We start from the raw sequence: 16,009 nt of genomic DNA on the forward strand, positions 1-16,009 counted from the left end.
TTCCATAAAAACCTTATATGCTAATAACGGGCAACTAGTATAACTTATTGTGCTTGCCCCAAGGGCTTGGCGGAGGGGGGTTGTCATCCTCAAAGACATAATTACTGAACCTTTCAACTACGCTGAACAAAATGGCTTTTCAAAATTTTTGATTGGATATATTTGGGGAAATGATGGACGTGGGGGTGGGGCTGGGACTGGTTACCGTCCAATCATTTTCGACTATTAAAAAGGACACTAGAACTTTCAATCTCCAATCAATTAAGGCCCTTTCCAAGTTTCTGCGACAACTCATTCTACACGAAGTGCCCTTGTCAGAAAAAAATACATTGTGCCCGCATCGCTCTTTACTTAGTCAATGCTATTGCGCTGCCTATGATATAAAGCTTAGTTAAACCTCTTCCTCCTGGGAATTCAATGCAGCACAAAAAAGAAACTAATTTTTTTTTACGCTTTTGAATTTGAAGCCAATAAATATTTCCCTAAAAATAGAAATAAATAAATAAAGTATGCCGCATGTTGAAACTTCAACAAAAAATATAAGATTTTAACATTGATATCTTGATCAGATGTGTTCAAATCAAAAAGCCAAACATAAAACCTCATTGACATCGTTCTGACACCTCATAGAGAAATAATAGAAATTCATACCTCATAGAGTGCGTTGACACAATCGATAACATCAATAATACCATCGATGCCAACAATAAACCTTCGATACCCATATTACTAATACCATTGAAAAATAGCCTACTATTTTGTTTTTCGCTTACTTGCATGCTTTCCTAATAAGAAGTACAGCTTTTTTCGAGGCCTGTTAATTCAAAAATGTTGGATTAATTGATCAATAAACATCGACAATATCATTTCAGGCTCCGCATCCTGAAGGTTATTACACGAAAAAAGATAAATTTCAGATAAGTTTTTGTTCCTAACCGAAAGTGGTTCGGAAAATTGGAAGTGGTCTTGCGTTTCTTGTTAAACTTCAAGAAAACTTAGACTTAAAAGGGTAGTTAAAGGGTCCTTCTGGCCGACACGTCATTTTAATGCTGCAACATTCCTAGCATTGTTTAACACAGTAAACCCTTGCGTAGTTTCAGTTGCCTAATAAACCCATGTTAAAGCGGTTAGACTCCTTGTCCTACTAATTTCCTGTACTTTTTCAGTGATGGTTTTTTTTTATTTTTATCTGGGAATATCGTCGACTGATTCCACAAAACTTAAAAATTAGAAGTTTTTTCACGTGTGTCTTTTAAGCTCAATATAAAATTCAGATTACTTGATCATTTCAGGGAAGTGTAAAAAATTTTTCATTTGATCCTACACAACGCTTTTATCCAAAGCCCTTGTTATTTGATGAAGTCACAATTCCATCAGAACTCTGCGAGGCAGAGATTAGCAACAGCTAGTGAGAAGAAGATGTATATTACCCTTAAGAAAAGTTAAATGAAAATGCTTATGTCTAATGTCAGTCTACTGGTATGTTAAACATGATCATATTCTAATACCTTATATCGGACGAAAAAAAAAAACGGGAAAAATAAGAAAAGACTGTATTTTTTAATTACGTTTGGATGACAAAGGAAAGGCAAAATGATCTTAGAAATTTCCTCTTCAAATTCCCCCATCCGCTATTATAAACTTCATATATATATGGGTATATTCTAGTTTATTCGACTCGACATCTATCAGAATTATCTGTTGGATGGCTCTAAATGATTAAATGGTAAACATAAAAATAAGTACGGCTTGCAAGGTTTATTATAAATAAAAAAACATTAAGCACGTATTTCACAGATGATGGTGGATTTCCACTATACTTGTTATGTAGGGAGTTCTGTGCTATTGATTGCAAAGCTGGGGCTCGTGTTACGAAATACAAGTTCAAAATTGATATAGATTATGTTCGTTTTTCACAAATTACGTGAAATAATAAAAGTTGATGGATGAAGAAAGAAAACTTAAATAGCAACAATTCAAATGGATAACTGAACTAAGAGGATTCGATACCTTAAACATCATCTTGTGAGTCTCAACATCGGCTTACTGTTTCAAAGACAAAGAATGCATTAGCAAATTCTCCCAGGGGACTACTTATCATTGAAACCTATTGAGAATTTCTGATTTGATTATGAAATTAGATTAAAAACCCAATTGAGTTATGTCGGCAACGTTTTCAATCAAGGGGGTGGAACCACAGAAAATCCGAAGAGCTGTCAATTGGATCAAATGGCATTTCTTTTGAGATGATTTTTGGAATTTTCATAGCAGGTATACTGGAACGTTTTTAGGAAAACCCTTTCCTGAATTTTAAAAAGAAAATTCTGCTCCGTTTAATCAAGAAAACAAAGCTTACACTTTCTAATGATATAAGTTTTTCTAAAACTAAATATCCATCTCCGGCACAAAACAATAGAAGTTACAAGGTTTTTCTAAGATTTCAGGAAAAGTAGATTTTGGCTTTCAGGTTTCTGTCGTTTATTCGGATCGCTTATCCAAGCTCCAAGCTCAACAAGTTATGGCAAGACCGCCCAATCAATTTTAAATAGTTTGGCCACACATAGTTTGGCTAAAAAAGTTTATAATGGACGAGATAGGCTGATTTTTTATGGTATCGAATCCCCACTTAAAACAGAGAGAAATTAAAACAAACAAGTGCGATGTTGCCACCTCTTTCAATCCTCCGCAAGGTCGGAGCTTCTTTTGTGCTTTGCTAATGACTAATGTATGGAAGGAACAAGAAGAATACATATGCAGGGTGAGAGTTGAGCTTTGTTTCAAAGTGCTGTACAAAATATTTAAGAAATACCTGCATTCACTAACCCAACATTGTGGAAGAAGGAGGGACGAGGGGCGGGGAAAAATGGTTGAAAGTTAACGAAAGTATTTGGAATGATGGAATCCTTAGAGCTCTTTATGTAAAACTGCTGTGATCAATGATGATTTTGAATTGTTGTACGAAAACCAAAAATATTTTGGCTAATTTACATTTGTCATTGCATTAAATAGAAAAGATTAAGCAGAAATTTAGAATATGTCTTGTGGGATACAAATACCTTAAACACGTCGTATTCAATCTCTTACACTGTGAAGATTTGGGGAGACCTTCACGATGTGGTAGTAGTTACCTTTGTTCTATACCAGTGTAGTTTAACATTAACTGTCTTTTCAGGTAGATGTGAATGTTACTCGTCATCTTCATCGTGAGCTTACCGCTACAGACTGGGACGTAATGATTTTGCATTATCTAGGTCTCGATCATATTGGTCACATCCATGGTCCTGCTAGCTTCTTAGTCCCAGAAAAGCTTTTGGAAATGGATGCAGTCCTTGAGCAAATATATACGGGTTTGAAGGTATACCTTATAACGTTACTGGAGTTTCTTTTCCATAACTCAGCTCCATAAACGTAATGATACCATACACTGTATACTAAGTAACTTTTCTAATGATTAAAATCATCACGGAAAGGTTTCTCTAAGGTGGATGGCCGTGTTATTTTTTGTTATCATTCGAAAAGTTGAATGGCAACGCTGACTAAATCTAAGGAGAAAAAAAACGTCACCATAGGCTCGATGCAATAACCTTGGAAAAAAGCATCTTTTTTCTTTCCTTTTTTTCTCCGCAGCTAGTGGTGCATTGGAGCATCATAAGGAGGTGTTTAATGGCTCATTTTAAAGGATTGCTACATCTATGTGCTCTTGTAATTTAAAGAAAAAATTATAAAAAAAAAAAAATTACTTTCTTACAAAAAACTGCGTTTTTGTATACAAGATCGTGGCTGCAGCGATAGCTGCAACCTAGTAAAAGACTAACACGGCCAATAGTAACCAATAAAAATAGCCTGAGACCTCTAAAAATGGTGTCGACCCGAAATAGAAGTCCAACATTCGAATCACCCTGTCCAAAAAATCTATACTGGAAACTTACAGTTCCTTGGTTTGAACAACCAGGAAAATCCATTGGTGTGAAAACAAGGAAATCCCTTTTTTTATTTGAAGTATCGTTTTTCCGTTTTCTTTTTCCTCCACTGCTAACGGGGCAATGGAACATGTTAGTAAGCTATTTAAGGACTCGTTTTAAATGGAATTGCTACATCTAGTGCCTTTTGTAATTAATCAAAAATAATATTTAAAACAAAGTCAATTTTTGACCAAAAAGCTGCATTTTTCTATGCATAATGACGAATGACATCATAACCGTAGGTTATAACCATAAATGACGTAAAAAGTAAAAATAGTTAAAAAGAACATTCTTAATGACGCAGATAAAGGTCCCTAAAGCTACAGACACTTACCAATTACATAAAGCCGCATCAAAAATCTTTCTCCTGACAATCTAAAATGCAACATATATAAGGTTATTTTATTACAATATGTTAATATCATATTGAATTTTTAGGCAAGGAACGAACCTTTCACATTATTGATGACTGGTGATCACGGAATGAGCCCTAGTGGCAGTCACGGTGGAAGCTCTCCGGAAGAAACCCAAGTTCCTCTTGTTTTCGTTAATGATGGTTGTATTCAAGGATTTGCGTCAAGCAGAAGGTTAGCTTTAATTACCTTTCTTATATAGAGAGAATTTCCAGCAACCACTCTTGGTCACACCAAGACACTGACAAGGGGGGCGGGGAGGTTGTCCTGACCAAAGAAAATGTTTAACTCGAGACCAAGTCATGGTAAAATGACACTGGGAAATTCGAAATGATTTTGATCTCCACTGGGGAGAATTGTTGGGCTATGTCTCACTGTCTTACTTCTGGTAAACTCAAATAACTGCCGAAAATGAGCTCTCTAAAGTAATTATTCCCAGCAAAATATAGAAATAAAATCAGATATAAGTTATAAAATGTTTCAAATGCAGCAATATTAAGCTTAAGAAACGACACACTACCTTTGCCCCTGTGCCGCCTATGCCTCTAGAGCAGTGGTTCTAGACCCCGGTGCCGCGCCGAGGCGCGAAGTCGGGCGGCAGTAGGGCCAAAAACCGCGTGCCACGGCGTGCCACCAGTAAGACGTAAGTAGCGTGCAGTCGGTAAAAGGTTGGTGGACTGCTGCCGACGCGATCAATGCTGATCGCACAAATTAATGTTTTAATTAGTTTTTATCAAATCACAGCTTAAAATTAAAACAGATTCGAGCCTATTCATGAGTTCAGAAATTCACAAGTTGCTGGTAGGAACTGGTCTTCTTCGTTATTCATCAAGAGAAGTAGAAATCTGGTAGAAACGAAATGGCCGTGGCGTTTCAGAACCCTTGCATAATACGAGTGGTTGAATTATCTATCAGTTATGTATTCTTAACATAAATAAGTATCCAAATTATTAGTTTTTTTCATCGAGCATTACTGCATATAAACTTCAAATACCGTATCACAAAATTCGTCAGTTATCTGGGTAAAAACTTTGAATATAACTTTGAACTTAGAAGCTTAATTTTTTCATATTGCCCTTTACCTATATGTATTTTGGCCCCTTTAAAACAGTTGAAATGGGCGACTTTGATATTGATTGTTTTTTTGTTTTTTTGTGCTCTTTTGGATTCCTAAAAAGCCTTCTTGTATTAAAATCTGGCTTTTAATAACAATTTAAAAAAAATGCATTTCAAAGTTTTTTGGCTTCTTTATAGAATATATGTCATGTAGGCTAAGGCTGAACTGCTGCTTTTTTATTGCTTTTGGCTGCTCTTTTGTATATTATTATTTTTTTCTTTGTGGGATTCATTCCAAATTATAAACTGATAAATACCTAATATCAGTCAAATTATAAACTGCATCTAAAAGGAGTAAATTTATCAAATTGAAAAATACATGATGAACACTTCACATGAGAACATTTCAGTTACAATGACACAAAAAACACTTAATAGTTTCTTCGCTATGAAGAAAAATGAAGTGCCAGCTATTTTCTTAGGTAAAAAATGAAAAGCTCATCCGTTTTAAGTGTAATTAAATAAAATAATATGCAGACTGAAGTAGCTCCAGGAAGATATTGAAATTTTCATGCTAGTTCGTCACTTTTAATCCAAGCAAAATGTTAGGACGCTTAGTATCAGTTATTGAGTTTAAGCTTTGATTTCCAAATGCTCACAAGAATTACCAAATTTAAGAAAGTCGCAACAATAAGTCACCTGTGGTCAAAATACTCAAAGACTCCTCTTTGATCCCCACCCAGACTCAAAGCTTCTGCTATGGTCACTTTCATGGAAATCTCCAATGACTTTCTTTTTAAAATAGCTTTCAAGCGTAGTTAGGCGTATTTAGACTTTTTTGCTTTTCTTCAAAGCTTTGAAAAAAGTGTTATAATATTCCAAATGTTAGATTTGTGCATATTTTTGGTAATCATTTGTGGGGTGATCGAATTTTCTAAACCACTGTAGATACGTAAGAACGTTGTAACATCTAGTACCCTGAGGTCATAAGACTGTCAAAGACTCCTCCTTGAACCTCCCAAATTGAAAGCTTTTATTATGACCTGGCCTTTTAATGTAAGTTGGGCACTGGACCAAGGGCGCCATTGTTACTCGAGCACAACGTTAGGAGGGGATGTCGATATCGCTTTCGTCACACCAATTCTTTTTAGTGTGAATCTACCTGGTACATATGAATGAATGTTTTCAAAGTAAACCCGTTTCATCAATAGGAAAAAAATGGATTGGACGCATATGTCCGTTTCCCTTTGGACGATAAAACCATGCAAGTGCTGTATCAAGTATAACTCACGAAAATCTTGTTAATTTTGTCAACTTTTCAACTTTTTGGCATCCCTGCTTTCAATAAAAAAAAAATCAAGGTACTATCACTTAAATATAATAACTCCCTATGCCCCCCTTCTGGATACCATCTTGATAGGATACCGTCTCTGCTTCAAATTAAAAAAAATAATTAACTTATTGGCACCCCTGCTTAAAAAAACGAGGTATTATCATTTAAATATTATAGCTCAATACCCCCTCCCCCCTCTGGATACCACCTTGATAGGATTCTGTCTCTGCTTTAAATTAAAAAAAAAATCAAATTTTTTGGATCCCTGCTTTCAATAAATACAATTTCGAGCTAATATCATTTAAATATAATACCTCCCTACCCCCCCCCCCCCTTCTGGATACCACCTTGATAGGATACCGTCTCAGCTTTCATTAGAATTTAATTTACTTAATAATTAACTAGGTCACTATACGGTTCAAACAAACACACAAAATAACCTTAAACAGCTTAGTGTTCCAAGAAAAAAAAAATTGAGGGTATAAGTAAAGGGGTACAAAGACAACAACAAAAATGTTGAAATTATTTAAATATATCTCAAATTTTTGGAAAATTGAGTGATTGATTCGCCATGGCATTCCATAAGATCCAAAGAATCTTATTAAAAGGGAGCACACACAACAGCCAGTAGCCTATGAGAAATTGCAAAATACCCAAGACAATGAACAAGTCCTAATGGGGGGCCATGGGTCTATTAAAATATTTCAATGGTTTCCCAGGGACTTTGATATCATTTTCTTCTGTCTCCACTTTAAATGAAAAAATAATTTTCTTTTTTGTATCCCTGCTTTCAATAAAAAAAGAGGTATTATCATTTTAAAATGATAGCCCCCTATCCCCCCCCCCTATAGGCAATAATTTACAATTTATTTATAAATCATATTTTTGGGGTAACTTCCGGTTCAATCTTTAATTCCTCACCCTTGTACATAGCTTAGTCTATAGCTAGATTTTGTCTCAGCCGAAGGTTGTTTTTATTTTTTTTTTGGGGGGGGGAGGGGGTAAAAATATTACAGAAAGAAGATTGTATTTTCTATCAGGCGTTCAATAATTGAGTATTAAACATTAAGAAAATCTTATCTAAAAACAGAAAAAAAAAATATGCAAACTTAAAATTCAGCTGTAGAAACAATATGTTGGTTGTCAATTTCAAAATCCAACAAAAGGCTGAAGCTGTATAGTAGTGAATGCGTTCTATAATTCTATTCAACTTGAAAATAAAAATTTTGACTAAAAATGATGTAAGAAATAGCAATTGGGAAACTGCATTCGAAATGATTTAAACTCATTTCATAAAGACGATACTTTTTTTGTCAACATATGAATAACTGTGTATATTACAATATTTGCAATAGCTTATTGTATCTGTCTGGTTTTTATGCAAAGTAACGAAAGAGACGAAAATTAATTAACAAGAGAGTAGTGAAGAATTATGGTATGCAAAGTAATATTTGGCAGGGAAAGTCACTGGTGATAAATCGCTAGGGGTGGCATCGTGATTGCGTGATTTTCGGGGATTCGGGGAATCAAATTTTTTTCGGGGTGACGCATAGATTTTCGGGAAATGCCCGAAAATTCGGGGATAGTGCAAGCTCTGCTTAATTTCTAATCAGGAAAATCGAAATACTAAATCACACGAGAAGGAAAAGCTCCGACTTTGCGGTTGACGCAATAAAGAATTGCCGCAAAAATAATTTAAAGTCGACCGAACGCCGCCGCCTCTGCCGGCGGTGGCGTGCCTGCGGTGCGCCGGTGGCGTTACGACACTTTGGCGGCGTTCGACCGGATCTCTCGTCGGCGGCGTTCGGTCGATCCGCCGGCACGGCGCCGGGGTCTAAGTGGTTCCCAAAGTTGACTGGGCTCGGACCCATCTAACAAAAATTTCCAATCTTGGAACTCACCTTTTTGCTGTTTTAGCGAAAAGAGGTAGTAAATATTATACTCTACAACTAGAGAGTCTACCGACGTGCAAGGCCTATCTCAAGTGCTTGTTTTTGTGCCTTATGTATAGCAGAAAGACGTGCATGAAGATATCTTTTTTTGAAAGCCAATAAGTCATGAAACTACTGAGGTAATTTTCAATTAAATTTATTCTCATATAAAAGAAAAAGCTTTACAGTAGGAAAACTGTCTCAGTATATGCACTAACGGGGCGCGGGCTATGTGCGGGAAAAATAGCAGTGTGGTAACAGGAGTTCTTGAACAAAGTCCGTGTGCTTTATACTTTAGCCTTCATAGAGAAGCACTGGTATCCAAAGTATTGTCAGATGATTTCAAAACAGTATTTGATACAGCTGTGAAAACGGTAAATTATATTAAAAACAAAACCATTATAAGCCCGCCCATTTCGAAAACTGTGTGAAGAAATGGGTTGCTGCGATATATCTCTTCTTCTGTATACAGAAGTTTGCTGGTTATGCGGGGGAAAAGTACTGACACGATTAGTGGAATTGGGTATTGAAGTTACAATTTAATTGGAAGCAAAAACTGAATATATTTAACATCTACTGGATGACGGATCCATTCTCAAGCTCACTTATTTGGCGGATATTTTTTACACATTAAACGAACTCAACTTGTATTTACAAGGCTCAAACGGATCAGGTATTTTTGAAGTTCACGATAAAATTCGAGCGTTCATGAAAAAGCTTATGCTGTGGAAAAGTTGTATTGATAATGGAAAGTTTGATTGTTTTGAAACACTTGAAACTTTTATTATTGAAAACGGTGCAGTGCAGCTTAAGATGAACCTACTCTCTGAAATTTCCAGTCATTTATCAGTGTTAAAAAAAAAAAAATCAACGACTATTTTGAGAAGAGATGAAAAATTTTAATTCGTTGAGTTGAATTTGAAACCCATATTAAGACGACTTACCAACTAGTACGTCAACAAAAGTTAGTGGAGAACTCATTAATTTATCAGAAGATAATCACTGAAAAATAGTTTTAATCGTAAACGGCTATCGAAATTCTTGCTCTGAGTTCCTGATAACTATCCTTGCCTGCTATGGAAGCCCTCCTTCTCTTTTGTATCTCATATCTATGTAAGGCCGGATTTTCGGCTATTGTTTGGATATAAACTAAGTACAGAAATAAATTGGATATATCAAACTAACTGCGATTAAAAGTAACTAAATTGCTGAAACTGTAATGAGGAAAAATTGGAAACAAATACATCATTTCCATTGAAATAACTTAGTACAAAAAAACTTGCTTGGGGGTGGGGGCTAGTTGCCTTCCAATCACTTTCGACTATTAAAAAGGGCACTAACCCCTGTAATTTCCAATTGAATGAGCTTTTTTGAAGTTTCTACGACAACGCCTTCTTTAAATACCTTATATGCCCCCAAGGCATAACTTAAAACCCTTGCCCAGAGGGCTGTGGGGGAGTGTCCTCCTCAAAAACATATTTTATATTTGGAAATAAATTACGGTGAACATAATAGTTATCACCAAATTTTGATTGTATGTGTGTGGGGAAATGATGGGCGTGGGGGGGGGGGGTAATTGCCCTCCAATCACATTTAACTATTAAATAGGGTACTAGCCCTTCAAATTTCCAATCGAATGAGCCTGTTTTGAACTTTCTACGACAACGCCTTCTATTAAAACCTTATATGTCCCCAGGGCATAACTTAAAACCCTTGCCCTGAGGGTTTTGGGGGAGTGTCCTTCTCAAAAACATATTTCCTACCTGGAAATCATTTACGCTGAACAAAATGGCTATCTCAAAATTTTGATTGGATGTGTTTAGGGGAATGATGGGCATGGGGGGGGGGCTAGTTGCCCTCCTATCACTTTCGACTATCAACAAGGGCACTCGAACTCTCCATTTCCAATCGAATGAGCCCCTTTTGAAGTTTCTACGACGACCCCTTCCATATGAAGTGCCCTGCTCTAAAGGAAAAAATAAAACAGTACATTGTGCCAACACCGTTCTTATATGCCCTTAGGGCATAACTTAAAACCCTTGCCCCGAGGGTTGTGGGGGAGTGTCCTCCTCACAAATATATTTTCTATCTGGAAATCAACTACGCTGACCAAAATGGCTATCTCGAAATTTTGATTGGATGTGTTTGGGGAAATGATGGTCGTGTAGGGCTAGTTGCCCTCCAATCACTTTCAACTATTAAAAAGGGCACTAGCCGCTCCAATTTTCAATTGAATGAGCCTTTTTCGAAGTTTCTACGACAACTCCTTCGAAACGAAGTGCCCGGCTGAAGAAAAAAAAACACATTGTGCCCTCATCGTTCTTTACTTAGGCAGCGCTAGCCTGGGGGGGGGATAGTTACCCTCTAATCACTTTTGACTATTAAAAAGGGTACTAGCCCTTTGAATTTCCAATCGAATGAGCATTTTTTGAAGTTTCTTAGACAACGGCTTCTATAAAAACCTTATATGGCCCCAGGGCATAACTTGAAACCCTTACCCTGAGGGTTTCGGGGGAATGTCCTCCTCAAAAACATATTTTCTATCTGGAAATCAACTACGCTGAACACAATGGCTATCTCAAAATTTTGATTGGATGTGGTTGGGGCAATGATGGGCGTGGGGGGGGGGGGTAGTTGCCTTCCAATCTTTCGACTATTAAAAAGGGCACGAGCCCTTTGAATTTTCAATCGAATGAGCCTGTTTTGAAGTTGCTACAACAACGCCTTCTATAAAAACCTTATATTCCCCCAGCTCTTAACTTAAAACACTCGCCCTGAGGGTTGTGGCGGAGTGTCCTCCTCAAAAATATATTTTTTATTTGGAAGATAACTACGCTGAACAAAATGGCTATCTCAAAATTTTGATTGGATGTGTTTGAGGGAATGATTGGCGTGGAGAGGGGGGGGGCGAGTTGCCCTCCAATCCCTTTCGACTATTAAAAAGGGCACTAGAACCCTCGATTTCCAATCGAATGAGCCCCCTTTGAAGTTTTTACGACGACCCCTTCCATATGAAGTGCCTCTGGGAAAAAAAATAAATAATAAATAATAAAACATTGGAGCGCTAGCCCATGATATATTTACGTCAGTTTAGTTAGGTTCTGGATTGAAAAGAGCTAATTCAATATAAAATTTTCATTGTATGTATGGATTCTTATCTTTGTTCTGCTTTTATTTTGAAAGTTCGTTTAGTTCTTCTTTATTTTTCTATTATTAAACTTTTTCTTTTTTAAACCCACGTTACTTCAATTTTTTTTTTGGGGGGGGGGGGGGGTTTAATACAATTTTTCCTCGTTTGAGCAGAGGAAACCTTGATGATCAAATAGACAAAATAATCGAATATATTTTTTTTTCTCTGACTTGTGCTAACCAGAAGTTCAACTGGTTTTACTTTTCGAGGTTCTTCACGAAGTGGTCATTCATATTATACAAAAAAGAAAAATAGAAAAGGGAAATCTTATTCCCACTTTTTATCGTTAGTAATAGAGCAAATATGTTAGTAAATGCTGCACTTGTTCCAAAAGAGAGGACATTTTAACAGCAACAAGCCAGAAAGACAACTAAAGGCTATTCCTCGATACGCCTGGCGACTCTAGAGCAATGGTTCCCAAACTATTTGTTCTAAATAGTTTAAACTAATTTGTTCTTACTGACTTATTTCTTCTAAATGAAATGAGAGAAAAAATTTATATATTTACAAGGGTTACCAATATGAATGAAAAACTTAAAATAAGGAATACGAAAAACTTAAAATAGCCATTTTGTTCAGCGTAGTTGATTTCCAGATAGAAAACATATTTTGAGGAGGACACTCCCCCACAACCCTCAGGGCAAGGATTATAAGTTATGCCCTGGGGGCATATAAGGTTTTTATTGAAATCTTTGTCGTAGAAACTTGAAAAAGGGCTTTTTCGATTTGAAATTCAAAGGGATAGCACCCTTTTTAATAGTTGAAATTGATTTGAGGGCAACTAACCCCCCTCTCACGCCCACCTTTTCCCCGAACACATCCAATCAAAATTTTTAGATAACCATTTTATTCAACGTAGTTGAAAGTTTTGGAAATTAATTCTTTAAGGATGACAACCCCCCCCCCCACAACCTTCAAGGCAATGGTTTTAATTTATGCCCTGGGGCATATGAAGTTTTTATTTAAGGCGTTGTCGTAAAAACTTCAAAAGGCTTATTCGATCGAAAATTGAAAAGATCAGTGCCTTTTTTAATAGTTGAAAGTGATTGGATAGTGACTAACGCCCCTCTCACGCCCACCATTTTCCAAAACACATCCAATCAAAATTTTGAGATGTCCATTTTGTTCAACGTAGTTGAACGTTCTGGAAATTAGGTCTTTAAGGATGATAACCCCCTCATAGCCCTCAGTGCAAGGGTTGTAAGTTATGCCCTGGGGGCATAAAAGGTTTATATAGAAAGTTGTTGTATAAATCATAGGCAGCACGATCGCGCTGCCTAAATAAAGAACAGGGACACTCGAGAACGAGACAAGAAAAGAGGACTAAGTAAAGAGGAGGACTCCCCCACAACCCTCAGGGCAAGGATTTTAAGTTATGCCCTGGGGCATATAAGAACAATGTTAGCACAATGTATTATTTATTAATTTTTTCCTTTAGAGCAGGGCACTTCGTATCGAAGAAGTTGTCGTAGAAACTTCGAAAAGTGCTCATTGGATTGGAAATTGAAAGGGCTAGTGCCCTTTTCAATAGTGATAGTCGAAAGTGATTGGAGGACAATTAACACCCCTCTCAGGCCCACCATTTTCCCAACCAAATCCAATCAAAATTTTAATATAGCCAAGTTGTTTAAGGTAGTGGAAAGTTCTGGAGATTCGGTCTTAGAGGATGACAACCACCCTAAAAGACCTTAGGGTAAGGGTCGTAATTCATGCCCTGGGGGCATATAAGGTGTTTATACAAAGTGTTGTCATTTCCAAAAGGGCTCATTCGATTGGAAATCGAAAAGCCTAGTGCCCTTTTTAATAGTTGAAAGTGATTGGAAGGCTTGACATTTTTATAGTAAAGATCGAAGTGGGTATAATGTATTATTTTTGTTGTTGTTGTTGTTTAGACCAGGCACTTCGTATCGAAAGAGTTGTCGTGGGAACTTCGAAAAGGGCTCATTCGATTGAAAATAGAAAGGGCTGATGCCCTTTTTAATAGTCGAAAGTGATTTGAGGGCAACTAATCCCCCTTCCACTCCCACCCTCCCACGCCAACCCTCACATTTCTACTCCTAAAATTTAACCAAATCAAAATAGCGTAAGTGTATCTAATCTATCAAATAAAGTAAACAGATTTTTTTGCGAATGGTATCAAGTTATCCATTTCAGGTCAATTAGAGGAGGTATGAAACTAAATTAAACAGTATTATTTGTGTCCAGATTTTTAAAAGGGTGTATGTTGTTGAAAATTGCTGAAAATTTTTCTCCAGCATACAAATAGCAGGCCAAACTATAAAGTCTTAAAGAACGAAAAGATTTAAAGGATTATTTTCTTTTTCCCTGAAAAGACTATGTCAGTATAAAACGAACAGAAATTAATTTAACAAACTTTTTCCACAAAATAAGTTTTTCAAAGAAAAGTAAAGAACTCTATTAAACAAAAAAGGAGCAAAAATAAAATCCAATAATCTACCAAGCGTGAAACTACCACAAATCAGCATCGATAAATAAATGAAACCCAAAACGAATAAAAATTACAATAAACAGCCGAGTCAGAGTCAAAACTAGCCGAAATTAACATATAAGTGGTGGGCAAAATCCCTTTGCCTTCCGAAGGCTAGAACATAACTTACACTCTACTGAAAAAAAATACAAACGAATGCGCATTTTCAGTTTGATCTACATATACTGATATTTAGTGATCAAAATATTAATAATATTTGATTTATTAAAGTTATAAAAGTAAGAACATTTGTATTTTTTCAATAAAGTACAAATTATGTTCTGGCCTTGGGAACGCATAGGGGTTTTGTGCCCAACTTATGTTAATTTCTGCTCGTTTTAAGTTCGACTCGATTAATTATTGTAATTTCTGTTCGTTTTGGGTTTCATTTATTTATCGATGCTGATTTGTGGTAATTTCACGCTTGGTAGATTATTTGATTTTATTTGTGCTCATTTTTTGTTTAATGGAGTTCTTTACTTTTCTTTGAAAAACTTATTTTGTGGAATTTTTTTTTAATTAATTAATTAAAAGTCTGGTTTCATAGAGGTTTTAATTTTTTTTTTTTCATGGTTGTTGGTCAGATCGGCTTTAAATCTTTCATACTATATAAAGAGTTCTATACTTAGGTTAAATAAGCTATTGTATTTAAAGCAAGACTAATAAAAAACAAAACAACAACAACCATTTCTGTAGGAATACTGTATTTTTTTTTCAGAACCTCACACTAGAACCTTTCAGAACCTCACACTAGAAATAAATGTCCAAAGCTGAATTTAGAATCGCTGATACTAAGCTTGCGCACAGTATTCAAGAAAATTTCTTGGAAAGTGACCCATCCCAAGTCTAATTCTTTATGTTAATTGTCTTGTTTTTGGTGCTTACTTGAAAACACCCTCCTCGGCCCTAATTTGACCTATATATCCGTTGCTCAATGTTGGTTCATGTAGCTCTTGGAAATAGCAACAAGGGTACTATGCTCCAATTTTACCAATTCCATTTATTTTAAAAGTATATGAGGTGAAAACTAATTTCATAAAAGAGGGTCTAAAATCTTCGGCAATAGTTTCTGATAAATCACATAATGGAGGTACTTTAAAACCCCCTCCTCGGCCATAATAGGGACTGTAGATCCATTCCTGTAAGTTGCATTTATGAATAACAACAACTTTATGATACTGCAATCCAATTTTACCTATTTTCGTGGAAGTTAAAAGTACACCAAGTGGTAAGTATATTATGAATGGAGGCCAAAAATCCTTGGTGACAATTTCTGACCAAATGAATAATGTCATAAGCGGATAAAGTGCAAGAAGATGCAGGAAAAATATGGAGCTGGACTATTTTTATGCTTGAAATTTTGTTTCTACATTTTACTTTAAATCTGTTTTGGTTGTCTTGTTGTGTCTTTTTTTTTATTGAAAATGTTTTCGTTAATAGTCTTTGTATGTTATGTATCTCAAGGATGCGTTCAGAAAAGCTATGAACTACATCCTTGAATAAATGTTGGACGAGAACCCTTTTTTTTATATTGACTACTAAGAAAAAGGATCTTCTTGGTAATTCTGAGAGGTTTATTTAATAGCCATTATATACTTTGTATTTCCAGGCTATTTCCAGGGAATTTAGGGATTTC

At 36.0% G+C, this 16,009-nt stretch overlaps 1 protein-coding gene across 2 annotated transcripts in view; it reads left to right on the plus strand.

Moving 5' to 3' along the window:
* PIG-G (phosphatidylinositol glycan anchor biosynthesis class G) overlaps nt 1–16,009 on the plus strand; it is a 62,592-nt gene that overhangs the window by 24,182 nt on the left and 22,401 nt on the right. For both annotated transcript variants that reach the window (XM_089086121.1, XM_089086125.1), the window contains exons 4-5: nt 3,173–3,355; nt 4,401–4,549. In XM_089086121.1, the coding sequence (XP_088942247.1) occupies nt 3,173–3,355; nt 4,401–4,549 (332 nt within the window). The remainder of the gene's footprint in view (nt 1–3,172; nt 3,356–4,400; nt 4,550–16,009) is intronic.

This window comes from Artemia sp. Qi Xiang Cuo, chromosome 1 (assembly GCF_049724085.1).
Source record: "Artemia sp. Qi Xiang Cuo chromosome 1, ASM4972408v1, whole genome shotgun sequence".
NCBI lineage: Eukaryota > Metazoa > Arthropoda > Branchiopoda > Anostraca > Artemiidae > Artemia > Artemia sp. Qi Xiang Cuo.